Source organism: Pecten maximus, chromosome 8, assembly GCF_902652985.1.
Source record: "Pecten maximus chromosome 8, xPecMax1.1, whole genome shotgun sequence".
NCBI lineage: Eukaryota > Metazoa > Mollusca > Bivalvia > Pectinida > Pectinidae > Pecten > Pecten maximus.
In genome coordinates, this window is record NC_047022.1 from 32,414,573 (window position 1) to 32,430,548 (window position 15,976).

General features: G+C 35.4%; 1 protein-coding gene across 2 annotated transcripts in view; it reads left to right on the plus strand.

The window, feature by feature from the left end:
* Positions 1–15,976, plus strand: part of LOC117333226 (signal peptide peptidase-like 3) — a 65,529-nt gene that overhangs the window by 44,901 nt on the left and 4,652 nt on the right. For both annotated transcript variants that reach the window (XM_033892412.1, XM_033892413.1), the window contains exons 5-13: positions 2,859–2,978; positions 6,827–6,905; positions 10,805–10,917; positions 11,042–11,148; positions 11,925–11,996; positions 12,441–12,529; positions 12,718–12,763; positions 13,733–13,883; positions 15,560–15,669. In XM_033892412.1, coding sequence (XP_033748303.1) covers positions 2,859–2,978; positions 6,827–6,905; positions 10,805–10,917; positions 11,042–11,148; positions 11,925–11,996; positions 12,441–12,529; positions 12,718–12,763; positions 13,733–13,883; positions 15,560–15,669 — 887 coding nt within the window. The remainder of the gene's footprint in view (positions 1–2,858; positions 2,979–6,826; positions 6,906–10,804; positions 10,918–11,041; positions 11,149–11,924; positions 11,997–12,440; positions 12,530–12,717; positions 12,764–13,732; positions 13,884–15,559; positions 15,670–15,976) is intronic.

The following is a 15,976-nucleotide window of genomic DNA, read 5'->3' on the forward strand; positions in this document are numbered from 1 at the left end:
AAGTTGCAAGTAAATTATCATTATGTAGTGATAACGCTGTCATTTTTTAACGGTATACCTGTCAACCTCACCTGCGCTGGGGAAGTTACTACTACATGTAAATTGTCATTATCAGGGCATCCAGTTGACCCTTGACTTTTAGCAATTTCAGAAGTCAAATCACTAATTCTGAGAAATCTGAAGGGTCAAAACATATGTCAAATAGACATGTCCCTTCAAACCCAAGAGTCAGATCTCAATTTGGGGAGTCACAAACATACTCTCAAGGGTCTACTAGATGCCCTGATTATATTGTGATTAAGCTGACATGTTTTTAACAATATACCTGTAAACTCTCACCTATACCAAGTTGTTACATTTGACTGATTCTGCAGGCTTCTTAAAACTTACATTAAAACAGATGTTCATTAAGTTTGTTTCCCAGAACAGTCCATATACAAGCAATAATTGATTGAGTATCCTGGTAAATACCAAGGCCAAAATATATTACTGTAAACCTCCGGTTACTTCGAACACGCGGATAGTTCAAACACACATTTTTAGCTCACCTGGACTGAAGATCCGGTGAGCTTATGTCATGACGCAGCGTCCGTTCGTCGTCCGTCAACATTTGCTTCAAATCGCTACTAGTCAAAAACCTCTTATTGGATTTTGACCAAATTTTTTCAGAAACATCCTTGGCAGAAGGGGATCAGATTTTGCCTAAATGGTGACTGACCCCCGAGGGGCCAATGGGATGTGGCCCAAAAGGGGAAATAGAGGTAATGCCTTTAAATCGCTACTTGTCATAAAGTTATGAATGGATTTAAATCTAATTTAGTCAGAAACATCTTTGGGGGAAGGGGAACAGATTTTGCATAAATGGTGACTCTGACCCCCAAGGGGCCAAAGGGGCGGGGCCCAATATGGGAAATAGAGGTAATTCCTTTAAATCGCTACTAGTCATAAAGTTATGAATAGATTTTAACCCAATTTAGTAAGAAACATCCTTTGGGGAAGGGGAACAGATTTTGCATAAATGGTGACTCTGACCCCCAAGGGGCCAAAGGGGCGGGGCCTAATGGGGAAATAGAGGTAATTCCTTCAAATCGCTACTAGTCATAAAGTTATGAATGGATTTGAACCCAATTTGGTCAGAAACATTCTTGTGGGAAGGGGAACAGATTTTGCATAAATGATGACTCTGACCCCTGAGGGGCCAAAGGGGCGGGGCCCCATAGGGGAAATAGAGGTAATTCCTTTAAATCGCTAGCGCTACTAGTCATAAAGTTATAAATGCATGTTGTAAACTCAGAGAGTCTGGACTTCATTATTTCTTTAAAGCAGTTGGGATCCCCACACTATAACCATATATAGCATTGTTTGAGGTTAACAAACAAAAGGAATTGAACATGAACATTATTTTGACATTTGGTCAAATCCAACCAGGTGAGCGATACAGGCCCCATTGGCCTCTTGTTACATTGCAAAATACACCACGCACGAGACAGCTGATTGCAAATTTAGGCCCAGACAATGTTTAAATAACATTCGATATTTGTATTCGCGGTGGTTATAGCAAACTAAGAAATCATCCGTGTATTTTCAAATATAGTGTTAACTTAGCATTATGATTATTTAAATGTGACTGGACATCTCTTAATTATTGCCAATCAAGGTATTACCTGAAAACCTGCGACCTCACGCTAGGTAAGCAGGCCATGCGAGGTGTCGCTTGCGGTAAATTTGAAAGATCGATCGATCACCCGCCCGGTCATAATTTTGCAGGTATCAAATATATGTTTGGTAGCTAATACGACTGGGCATATTTAAAAGCAGACATGTTGATGTTCTGACCTAATTTTATCAACATATAGCGCCTATTTTTACTGTAGTGCTTTCGTAAACGCAACAAGTTATGTAGACTATGCTTTCGATGTATTAAAGAGACCATTTATTACAATAATATAGTGATAGTTTCTGATTCAGATAAAAAATATAGCCATGCGGAGATTATACTGTACAAATGTTTTACTTTTGTGTCACAAATGAATCGTGTACTAAACTGTCATAGTTATCGCGAAATGAAGAACGTTTATCAATCAATTGACATTGAATTAGATAAAATACTATCACATTACTTATTTATAAATGTGCCATTGTTACATATCAGATTTACATTGAATGTGTTTGTGTCTAATGATTTTACTCTGTCGAGATTTTCGTCGATATAGACTCGGATAGTTCGAACTCGCGCTTATTTTCTGAAGCATAATTTCGAATAATTCGAACAGGTTCGTCAATATTTATTTAATTTTGTTTAAACTAACCGGAGGTTTACTGTAGTCAAACCTGGTATGAAGGTTTGAATTCAGGAGTATTCGTGAGAGTAGGTTTGTCTGATCATAAAATTTAACAAAACAGTTCATGGAGGAATAGTATTAGCTAGGTATGCATAAATTATGAGTTTGTCGTTAGTACCAAAAAATGATATGTGCTGCGCTTTCTCATTTATTATTTAAAAATATAATGAGTTTTCAGTCATGCATTTTGGATCAGTCTGATTTTATCAGAGTAACAATTCTTCATTTCTCTTCAAAAAGGAAATTTTTATTGTCTCGTTAAATGATTTGAAAACTGTTTTGATAAAACTGTTAAATGTGCCACAGCAGTTAAACATTGAGATATATGAAAAGACTTTGTACTTTGTACTGTCCATCCACCGATGCAATAAGTTCAAGTTTCTTGAGGCCACTTGTGGGGGTAAAAATAACAGGAGGGGTGAGGCCACTTATGGGGGTAAAAATAACGGAGGGGTTGATGGTGCATTGACATATTTCTAGTTTGAAATATTATTTACCAGTCTTATTTTATTGTAGAGCTCCAGACAATTGATTCTTGCCAAGCAGCATTTCTCCCGATTGGGGCCTCAGTTTCACTCCTTGTGATGTTCCTCTTCTTTGATTCACTACAGATGGTGTTTGCAATTTGCACTGCAGGTGAGGATAAGGGGAAATTGTATTACTAATAACTGACAATATATTAATAAAAGTTTACTTATAATTATTTTGTAAATTTTTGTGTTGTTACACTTGTTGCTATGGCAACATGCATGTCCTATGTTTAGTATACTGTTCACAAAGATCAAGGTCTCTTTAAAGGTGAGCTTATGCGATGGCACAGCATCCTTCATCCATCACCATTGTCCGTCAATATTTCCTTTAAATCCCTACTTTCCCTGAATGCCTGAATGGATTTTGATGAATTTGGTCTGGAGCATTGTTCGGCAAACGAGATCTAACATTGCATAAATAGAGGGTGTGGCTCCGTTGGGGCCAGATGAGGTGGGTTCCAATAGTGGAAAGTAATGTCTTTTGATGAAATATAGTCTGGAGCATTATTGGGCAAAGGAGATATATTGTTGTTTAAATAAGAGGGTGTGGCTCCCTTGGGGCTGGAGGAGCTGGGCTTAATAGGGGAAATAGAGGTAAATCCTTTAAATCCCTACTAATCTTGAACAATTGAATGGATTTTGGTGAAATTTGAATTGTGGCTCCCTTGGGGCTGGAGGAGCTGGGCTTAATAGGGGAAATAGAGGTAAATCCTTTAAATCCCTACTAATCTTAAACAATTGAATGGATTTTGGTGAAATTTGGTCTGGATCATTATTTGGCAAATGAGATCTAATGTTGTGTAAATGAAGGGTGTGGCACTCTTAATTGGGTCAAGAGAAAGAAAAGGGCCCAATAGGGGAAATATAGCAAAAAAAACTTATAAGATACTTTTTCTTATTCAAGAATGACAGGATTTAGTCCACCTGTAGTTTGAACCATTGTTTTGAGAGGCAGTTCCAAAGTAGGAAAATATTTGAAATATAACTTGAAATATTGAATATCTTACCATAATTACTGAGTTATCCTGGTGAGTAATGCAGGCCCTCTGGGTCCTTGTTTCAAGGTTGTTGTCAGTTTTCATTAAAACAGGTAATACAGATCTTCGTTTGTGTCATCCAAAATTTCACATAAATATGTGCTCAGGGAAAAATAGATACTTGTGTTCAATGGGGTAGCCACATTATTTATACTTGAAATTAAAGCAACACATTTTGTACACAACCTCCCTTGAAGTAGCTATAAGTAGATTTTGATATCACTCGAGTTAACCCTCAAGTTTGAAGTAAACTCTACCATATTGAGAAAAAGGTAAGATAGATTTTGTTGTCTGTACACCTGAAATAAAACACTTACATCTTACATATATACAAACCGGCCCCTGGAGCCAACCCCAGTCCATTATACATAGGTTCCTAAGATAGTATGATCACTGCAGAATGGATATCGATGGATATGCATGGAGTCACTTTATAGGAAATATCACAAATTGTAGGTAGGAGTGTTCTCAATATTAACCAGCTATACAAGTTTTCCACCTGTTAACGTGTATGTAGCTGGTTAATAATGCAAACACTCTGACCTACAATTCATTATAATTACATATCACAGGTTCTTGTTATTTTATGTAAAGGAGATTTTTGAATTAAGAAATTTTATAGAAATTTTATTACTTCATTTTGATCTAACTTGTCCTCTGAAATCAAGTACAAATACATGATATATATTTATATACAGATGCTATAGCCAGTGGTTTATAAGTTTTTGATGCATTGAGTAAAACTTGGATTACAGATTTTGTTCTGGCAAATTGTCAGATTTAACCGCATGTTGTGAAGCTTAGTGAAAACCATGGTTACAGATTTATTCTCAGTTTTATTTTCTCACCTGTCCTACAATTCTCACCTCGCCTCTAGGTGTTAATACAGTTTGTGACCCCCTGTAGATAACAGTACATAAAATACACAGGTGTGTTTCTCGTCAGCTTTGTATCACTTCTCGTCAGCTTTGTATCACTTGAGGCCATGATGTAACACACAGGGAAACTGAGGAGAGTGTCAATATTCCACCTGTGTCACACATGTTGATCTGATATTATCATTTTAAAACATATCATCACTCTTTATTGAAAAAAACACTATTGGATCATTTCATTCTGCAAAATATACATTTTAAATCTTGTATAGATAACCATAATATGTTCTGGACAATTTTCAAGAATTTTTTTTAACAACCTAAATGAAGGGTATTTTTTGTTATGTTTTTCTCTCTTTTGACTTTGGTTGTTGATTGGCTGAAAGACAATACAAAAGCAGAAAAAATGACACATCTCGTAAAATCTTGATGTTCCAATAAGGTTTCATGGTTCTATGATGGCTTTGGAGGGTGTTGTTAATGTTACGCTGTTAGGGTGTAAGGAAGCAGTCGTTAATTAATTAGTTATTACTAATTTATTATTTTGCCTACATGACTCCACCTATAACTAGGTTTTGTCTCACAGACTATACTCAGTGTTCTGATGCGTTAGTTAGTTACTGGTTTACCACCTACATGACTCCACCTATAACTAGGTTTTGTCTCACAGACTATAGTCAGTGTTCTGTCGGCTTTAGTTAGTTACTGGTTTACCACCTACATGACTCCACCTATAACTAGGTTTTGTCTCACAGACTATACTCAGTGTTCTGTTGGCTTTAGTTAGTTACTGGTTTACCACCTACATGACTCCACCTATAACTAGGTTTTGTCTCACTGACTATTGCCTGTGTTCTGTTGGCTTCAGTTAGTTTAGTTACTGACCGTAGGCCGGTGGTTTTTCTGCGGGTAATCCGGCTTTCCTCCACCTCCAAAACCTGGCACGTCCTTAAATGACCCTGGCTGTTAATAGGACATTAAACAAAAACAAACCAAACAAACCAAACTTTAGTTAGTTACTGATTTACCATCTACATGGCTTCACCTATAGCTAGGTGTTGTCTGTTGTATTAAAACATTTATTACCTTAAGGCCTACCACCACCTGATACTAATACCTTCTCAACCTACCTACTAAAATATGGATGTCTTCCCTTTATGAATATTTGCATTCTGTGTGACAGTCTCCCATTACTCCTGTGTTAAACCAGATGGTATTGATCACCGTATAAATGCAGCCCAGATCACATTACGTCACTTCCGTCAACGTCAAAAAAATGTTTGGCAATGTGTTGCGGGTGAATCAAACCTAGCAAGGATTTCAACTTAGAACAATCGTGTAAATATGACGTCATTTGGTGCTTTGTTAATCATTGTCACACTGAGGCTTTGTATTACACATCAATTTGAATGCAAACCAAGCACTTCAATGAAATTGATTTAACATGTGCCGTTCTTTCAATTGAACAAACAGGGGAATAGCTGAACTTAAACCCCAGATTTAGCAAAGAGAAAGTGAAGTTTAACATATCTTAATGTAAATATAACAATTAAACTCTTGTTAAACAGGCATCATCACCCAGATTGCATTGATCTTGCCAATAACTACAATCTAACAAGTGTTTAATTGTTAAATAATCTTCCCAACTACTCTTACCATTTGTCAAATTACAATCATCCTGTAAATCAATATGGAAGTCGTGATTGACTTTGGTATATCTCTGAGGTTAATGTGTTTTGTTTTCTTTCCATGGATGTCCTTTTATTCTGGTGTTGTTTAAATTTGGCCCTAAATGACTCAAATTGTACATGTTGATGTGCCTTAAAACAATACAATTCAACCAATGTAGGATTTGAGTGCTGTGACATACCACAGTCTATATATACTTACATTCATTTACCAACCCGAAGATCATGTTTCCTTTATATTACCACTGTGGTCAATTTAGTGCCACTTATGCTTAAATTCCCCAAATATCTCAGTGGGTTTGTTTACAGTACTTTACATTTATAATCCCTAATATTCCTTTCTCTCTCTTACAGTATTGGCCACCGTAGCTTTTGCCTTTCTTCTGTTGCCAATGTCACAGTACCTCATCAAACCGTGTTCCAGCGGACAAAAGTAGGTACCACATAACCACACAATGGACAAAGTAAATAACACATAACCTCACAATGGACAAAGTAGGTACCACATAAACACACAATAGACAAAGTAAATAACACATAACCACTCAATGGACAAAGTAAATAACACATAACCACACAATGGACAAAGTAGGTACCACATAAACACATAATGGACCAAGTAAATAACACATAACCTCACAATGGACAAAGTAAATAACACATTACCTCACAATGGACAAAGTAGGTACCACATAACCACACAATGGACAAAGTAAATAACACATAACCTCACAATGGACAAAGTAAATAACACATAACCTCACAATGGACAAAGTAAATAACACATAACCTCACAATGGACAAAGTAGGTACCACATAACCTCACAATGGACAAAGTAGGTACCACATAACCTCACAATGGACAAAGTAGGTACCACATAAACACACAATGGACAAAGTAAATAACACATAACCACACAATGGACAAAGTAAATAACACATAACCTCACAATGGACAAAGTAAATAACACATAACCTCACAATGGACAAAGTAAATAACACATAACCTCACAATGGACAAAGTAAATAACACATAACCGCAAAACGGACAAAGTAAATAACACATAACCACACAATGGACAAAGTAAATAACACATAACCTCACAATGGACAAAGTAAATAACACATAACCACACAATGGACAAAGTAAATAACACATAACCACACAATGGACAAAGTAAATAACACATAACCTCACAATGGACAAAGTAAATAACACATAACCACACAATGGACAAAGTAAATAACACATAACCTCACAATGGACAAAGTAAATAACACATAACCACACAATGGACAAAGTGAATAACACATAACCTCACAATGGACAAAGTGAATAACACGTAACCACTCAATGGACAAAGTAAATAACACATAACCTCACAATGGACAAAGTAAATAACACATAACCTCACAATGGACAAAGTAAATAACACATAACCACACAATGGCCAAAGTATATAACAGATAACCTCACAATGGACAAAGTAAATAACACATAACCTCACAATGGACAAAGTAAATAACACATAACCTCACAATGGACAAAGTAGGTACCACATAACCTCACAATGGACAAAGTAGGTACCACATAAACACACAATGGACAAAGTAAATAACACATAACCACACAATGGACAAAGTAAATAACACATAACCTCACAATGGACAAAGTAAATAACACATAACCTCACAATGGACAAAGTAAATAACACATAACCGCAAAACGGACAAAGTAAATAACACATAACCACACAATGGACAAAGTAAATAACACATAACCTCACAATGGACAAAGTAAATAACACATAACCACACAATGGACAAAGTAAATAACACATAACCACACAATGGACAAAGTAAATAACACATAACCTCACAATGGACAAAGTAAATAACACATAACCACACAATGGACAAAGTAAATAACACATAACCTCACAATGGACAAAGTGGACAAAGTAAATAACACATAACCTCACAATGGACAAAGTAAATAACACATAACCACACAATGGACAAAGTGAATAACACATAACCTCACAATGGACAAAGTGAATAACACGTAACCACTCAATGGACAAAGTAAATAACACATAACCTCACAATGGACAAAGTAAATAACACATAACCTCACAATGGACAAAGTAAATAACACATAACCACACAATGGCCAAAGTATATAACAGATAACCTCACAATGGACAAAGTAAATAACACATAACCACACAATGGACAAAGTAAATAACACATAACCTCACAATGGACAAAGTAAATAACACATAACCTCACAATGGACAAAGTAAATAACACATAACCTCACAATGGACAAAGTGGACAAAGTAAATAACACATAACCTCACAATGGACAAAGTAAATAACACATAACCACACAATGGACAAAGTAAATAACACATAGCCACACAATGGACAAAGTAGGTACCACATAAACACATAATGGACAAAGTAAATAACACATAACCACAAAATGGACAAAGTAAATAACACATAACCTCACAATGGACAAAGTAAATAACACATAACCACACAATGGACAAAGTAAATAACACATAACCTCACAATGGACAAAGTAAATAACACATAGCCACACAATGGACAAAGTAAATAACACATAACCACACAATGGACAAAGTAAATAACACATAACCTCACAATGGACAAAGTAAATAACACATAACCTCACAATGGACAAAGTAAATAACACATAACCTCACATAATGGACAAAGTAAATAACACATAACCTCACATAATGGACAAAGTAAATAACACATAACCTCACAATGGACAAAGTAGGTACCACATAAACACATAATGGACAAAGTAAATAACACATAACCACAAAATGGACAAAGTAAATGACACATAACCACACAATGGACAAAGTAGGTACCACATAACCTCACAATGGACAAAGTAGGTACCACATAAACACTCAATGGACAAAGTAAATAACACATAACCACACAATGGACAAAGTAAATAACACATAACCACACAATGGACAAAGTAAATAACACATAACCTCACAATGGACAAAGCAAATAACACATAACCACACAATGGACAAAGTAAATAACACATAACCTCACAATGGACAAAGTAAATAACACATAACCACACAATGGACAAAGTAAATAACACATAACCACACAATGGACAAAGTAGGTACCACATAAACACATAATGGACAAAGTAAATAAATAACACATAACCACAAAATGGACAAAGTAAATAACACATAACCTCACAATGGACAAAGTAAATAACACATAACCACACAATGGACAAAGTAAATAACACATAACCTCACAATGGACAAAGTAAATAACACATAGCCACACAATGGACAAAGTAAATAACACATAACCACACAATGGACAAAGTAAATAACACATAACCTCACAATGGACAAAGTAAATAACACATAACCTCACAATGGACAAAGTAAATAACACATAACCTCACATAATGGACAAAGTAAATAACACATAACCTCACATAATGGACAAAGTAAATAACACATAACCTCACAATGGACAAAGTAGGTACCACATAAACACATAATGGACAAAGTAAATAACACATAACCACAAAATGGACAAAGTAAATGACACATAACCACACAATGGACAAAGTAGGTACCACATAACCTCACAATGGACAAAGTAGGTACCACATAAACACTCAATGGACAAAGTAAATAACACATAACCACACAATGGACAAAGTAAATAACACATAACCACACAATGGACAAAGTAAATAACACATAACCTCACAATGGACAAAGCAAATAACACATAACCACACAATGGACAAAGTAAATAACACATAACCTCACAATGGACAAAGTAAATAACACATAACCACACAATGGACAAAGTAAATAACACATAACCACACAATGGACAAAGTAGGTACCACATAAACACATAATGGACAAAGTAAATAACACATAACCACAAAATGGACAAAGTAAATAACACATAACCTCACAATGGACAAAGTGCAACGTAGTACCATAAAATTCTGAGAAATAACTACATTTACATTAACTACATAAAATACTCGAATATGGCTTCATGAAGAGAGGTTAATTAGTTTTGAAATAATACACTAACCCTGTTGTTTACACAATGGAAAAGGTAGGTACTACATATATTTTTATTGAAAAAAGGTATGAACTCTAAAGGCATACTGTGCAAAAACATTTAAAGAATTTGTTAAAGTCTGACATTTACTGATTGATTTGATGTTTTGAATCCCATATAGCCCTTCCATTTCATTGATAATTGTCTCTTCATTCCCAGAATATCATTTGGTGTGTGCGGCCGGTTTACTGCAGCAGAGATCCTGTCCTTCTGTTTGGCTTTCTTCATAGTGTGTATCTGGGTGTTGACAGGGCATTGGCTACTCATGGACGGTAAGTCACCATAGCAACTAGGTTAATATCTGTATCCTGAATAATGTTGTCACAATTTGATCACGCACAATGAAATAATTACAGTATTGTACATGTGTTAATAAGGATGTGATTTATATTACAGCCCTAGGTATGGGACTTTGTGTGGCATTCATAGCTCTCGTTAGACTTCCCAGTCTGAAGGTGTCTACATTACTCCTGGTTGGTCTTCTCATTTATGATGTGTTCTGGGTAAGTCAATACAAATATCTCCACGGAAATCCTCTATACATCTGCTGAAAAATTACACAAACCTTTATATTGATAAGTTACAGAAAATTTTCCATGTGTATTTTTCAGATTTTATATGCAAAATATTTCTTTAAATCAAGTATTATATAATTACACACACATTTTTATTTCATTCCAGATTTCTTTTTGAAATAATTTGATATCTCATTTATCACACAATTAGCAATTTCTGTGTGTAATACAAAAATAAATCTAATATTTATCACGTTACAATTTTACCAAGATGTCAGAAAAGGGTAAAGGTCATTGACTAGGAAATTCTACAGATGAGCTGATGGGGATAGATATGATAACCACATGATAACTACAATTCAATTCAATTCTGAACCAATTCAATTCAATTCAAATAAAATATTTTTTATGAAAGTGTCACATATCAGATGCAGAATACAAATACATAGTAAAATAAGTGTAAAAACAACACATTCTCTTCTTTTCTTTTTAAAATTCATATCCACACCCCACTTGAATCTGATCTCCATTTCACATTGGAATTATGAGAAACTATAAGTTAAAACAATTTCAATAAAATATCACAATTAATTACTATTTATGTAGAATTTGTCTACGTCGACATAAAAAATTATAGCAGGTTTTGGCAGTAAAACATAATACACACACATGGAGTCCTAATTGTATTATATATGAAAGTTGACTAATAATTCTGTATCTATGTATTTACCAATTATTGATTAACTTATCTGTCTTTTTTCCAGGTGTTTTTTTCTTCATACATATTTAGTGCCAATGTAATGGTAAAAGTAGCAACGAGACCAGCAGAAAATCCGGTAAGTTATTGTTTATGCTCTGATTGTGATCAAATTGCTTGAGATGATTCTAGTCCCATTTGATTTAGATTTGCATAATTATAAAAAAAATGTTTTAAGAATTGAACAAAAAAAAATATTACAAAGTAGAAATCATTAGAGAAATCCACCCAGACTGAGAAGTACTGATACCTCTATCAAGCCTTTATTTACAGGTCTATATTTTTTCTTTAGATCTCTATGAATCTGTATCCATTGAAAGTAGCATTCATAAAGCCTAGCTCAGAGAGAATGTTAATTTCAATGTGTGTTAAAGAAGAAAGTGAGGTAGCTTTTGTTTGATTGACATTCTGCATTAATGAATATTTTTTATCTGCCCAAATCTTTTGAAATCATTGAAAATGTGTAAATACATGTATAAAGTGAATGAAAATATGATGGTGAATAAACTTCATGTTTCCACAGGTGGGGGTACTTGCCAAAAAGCTTCACCTTAATGGTCTGATGAGAGATGCTCCAAAACTCTCCCTGCCAGGAAAACTGGTGTTTCCAAGGTACCTATTAGATAATTAATGTACATTGCTTTCAGTGTGATATTTTAATGTTTTTAATTGATTTGTCTTTCTATGGTTAAAAAACGTTTGTATAATAGGGCAGTCATGCATATCGTTATAATAATAATTTGTGTAGAATATTGTGAACCTGTTTGACATTTGATATATTGATTGTTCTTCTGTTACAGTTTACAGAATTCTAGTCACTTTTCCATGCTTGGTTTAGGAGATATTGTAAGTAAACTTTCTTTCATTTTGATTCAAGATTTCAAATATTTAGATACATGTGGTAGGATTTTGAAATCACCTTTTGTCCATTTCATCTTTCAGTTCTATCCATAGTTATTATTACACACTCACAACCACAATATGCACTCTCACTTAATAAAGCATGGCTATATAAAAAAAATAAGGCATTCTTGAGATACACAAGTTTTTTATCCCCTTCTTTACCAAGTGGTTTAAGCATCAAGTATCAAGTTCTACATCCGATTTGATTTTGATGGTCAAGTTTGAAGGTCAAAGGTCGCACTTTGTTTTAGTTGCTACAAAATGAAAACCTATTTTGATAGATATCTTATGAACCCCAAACATATTTATTTTATTGATGAGGGGAATGGGGGTGTGACTGAGACCCTGCTCACTTCGCTGTATATAAGTCCCCCATAACAACCTGGAGGATTAGTTTTGCATGGTGTCCTTTATTCCTTCTGCTTTCTTGTCCAGGCTCTATCTCCTACACTACTTGTCACTTGAACTTCATACTTGGGGTAATTGGGTTCACCTTATTTATTAGAGACCCTGCATGCAGAGACCTGATATTGAGCCTATGGCATGCTGTGGTGAAGGGCTATCCAGATTGTTCAAATGAATGACCTATACCTTCATTCAAGGTCACAGGGGTCAAATGTGCTTAAATCTTTTAATGACTTATTAAGCAGGAGGTCCAGAAACCTGATATTGGGCCTTAAGCATGCTTGGGTGAATGACATTGACCTCAAATTCAAGGTCACATCAAATCTGCCAAAATATATCAAAACTCAGGGGACCGTTAAGGCCCATGAGCCTCTTGTTGGTTTTTGGAAAATACAAATGTATAGTGAAATATTAGTAAGTTGCGGATTTTGCTTTAAACTTACTATACTGACGAAGTGGGACATGTGAGACATATACGATTACCTCTAATTCTTGTTTGTACTGTAGGTCATGCCAGGTTTACTACTGTGTTTTGTGTTGCGGTATGATGCCTATAAGAAGTCACAGGTGGCCTCAATCGAGGCCGGAGTACCACCACCCTCCAACTACGTACAGAAACTCACTTATTTCCATTGTTCTCTTGTAGGCTATTTCTTAGGTAAGTGCTGTCTGATAAATCACACAAATTTACAGTTTTCTCTTGTTATTAAACTTTTTCTTCATGGATACAGTCCTTTTTTTCAGAATAATAAATGGAACCCTCTTTTGAACTCTGTGTCGTATATTATGATTTTTATAGGTATGCAATTTTCAATATTAGTGACAATATGCTATGGTTTTAAGCAAGAATTCCGTATGGTGAAGTCCTAGTAATCTACTTCTGTTCAAAAGGATATTCACTACTAGGTAGAAGGGATATGCTCTCAGGTTAAAGTAGGTTTAATAGTCTTTAGGTGAAGAGCAGGTTAAATATTCTCTCTTGGGTTAAAGCCGCTGGTTTAATTCTCTCTTGGGTTAAAGCAGGCTTAATAATCTCTCAGGTCAAAGCAGGTTTAATGATTTGAGGTTAAAGCAGGTTTAATAGTCTCTCAAGTCAAAGCAGGTTTAGTGATCTCTGAGGTTAAAGCAGGTTTAATAATCTCTTGAGTTAAGGCAGGTTTAATAGTCTCTCATGTTAAAGCAGGTTTGATTGTGTATCAGGTTGAACCAGGTTTAATGGTCTCTGAGGTTATGGTCTCTGAGGTTAAAGCAGGTTTAATGGTCTCTGAGGTTAAAGCAGGTTTAATGGTCTCTGAGGTTAAAACAGGTTTAATGGTCTCTGAGGTTAAAACAGGTTTAATGGTCTCTGAGGCTAAAGCAGGTTTAATGGTCTCTGAGGTTAAAGCAGGTTTAATTATCTCTGAGGTTAAAGCAGGTTTAATAGTCTCTGAGGTTAAAACAGGTTTAATGGTCTCTGAGGTTAAAACAGGTTTAATGGTCTCTGAGGTTAAAGCAGATTTAATGGTCTCAGGTTAAAGCAGGTTTAATTATCTCTGAGGTTAAAGCAGGTTTAATAGTCTCTGAGGTTAAAGCAGGTTTAATTATCTCTCATGTTAAAGCAGATTTAATGGTCTCTGAGGTTAAAGCAGGTTTAATGGTCTCTGAGGTTAAAGCAGGTTTGATAGTGTATCAGATTAAAGCAGGTTTAATAGTGTATCAGGTTAAAGCAGGTTTAATGGTCTCTGGGGTTAAAGCAGGTTTAATGGTCTCTGAGGTTAAAGCAGATTTAATGGTCTCAGGTTAAAGCAGGTTTAATTATCTCTGAGGTTAAAGCAGGTTTAATAGTCTCTGAGGTTAAAGCAGGTTTAATTATCTCTCATGTTAAAGCAGATTTAATTATCTCTGAGGTTAAAGCAGGTTTAATGGTCTCTGAGGTTAAAGCAGGTTTAATGGTCTCTGAGGTTAAAGCAGGTTTAATGGTCTCTGAGGTTAAAGCAGGTTTAATGGTCTCTGAGGTTAAAGCAGGTTTAATAGTCTCTGAGGTTAAAGCAGGTTTAATGGTCTCTGAGGTTAAAGCAGGTTTAATGGTCTCTGAGGTTAAAGCAGGTTTAATAGTGTCTTGGTTTAAAGCAGGTTTGATAGTGTATCAGGTTAAAGCAGGTTTGATAGTGTATCAGGTTAAAGCAGGTTTAATAGTCTCAGGTTAAAGCAGGTTTAATAGTGTCTTGGTTTAAAGCAGGTTTAATGATCTATCAACTCTGATGTGTATAAGAATAATGTAAAAATAGAACAATGACTTAAATGCATGTTAGTATATCTACCCTGTCAGATTCATATATGGATGAATTGTTTTAGGTTTGTTAACAGCCACAGTTTCATCAGAAGTGTTCAAGGCTGCCCAGCCTGCTCTGCTCTACCTTGTCCCATTCACCTTGTTACCCCTGCTGACAATGGCATACCTTAAGGTAGGTGCCCAATGAATGACCGAGCTTATGAGATATCTGTTATAGACTTATGCAGGGCTATGTTTGTGTACATGTTTACGGTTCAGTCTGTTGAGGTAAGTTCAGCCACTGGTTTTCTGTCCCCTCCAGCTATTTATTTATGATACCTGTATACTGACATATCACCCAGGATGTGTAGGGCATTGACTCTAATTGGGTGTTTAGGCCCAGGTGTATACATATATTAAAGGAAGTTGAACGAGGAAGGGTCTGTGGATTAGGTGTCGCGACACTTTATCACTAGCCCTCCACCTCTGGGTCATGAGTT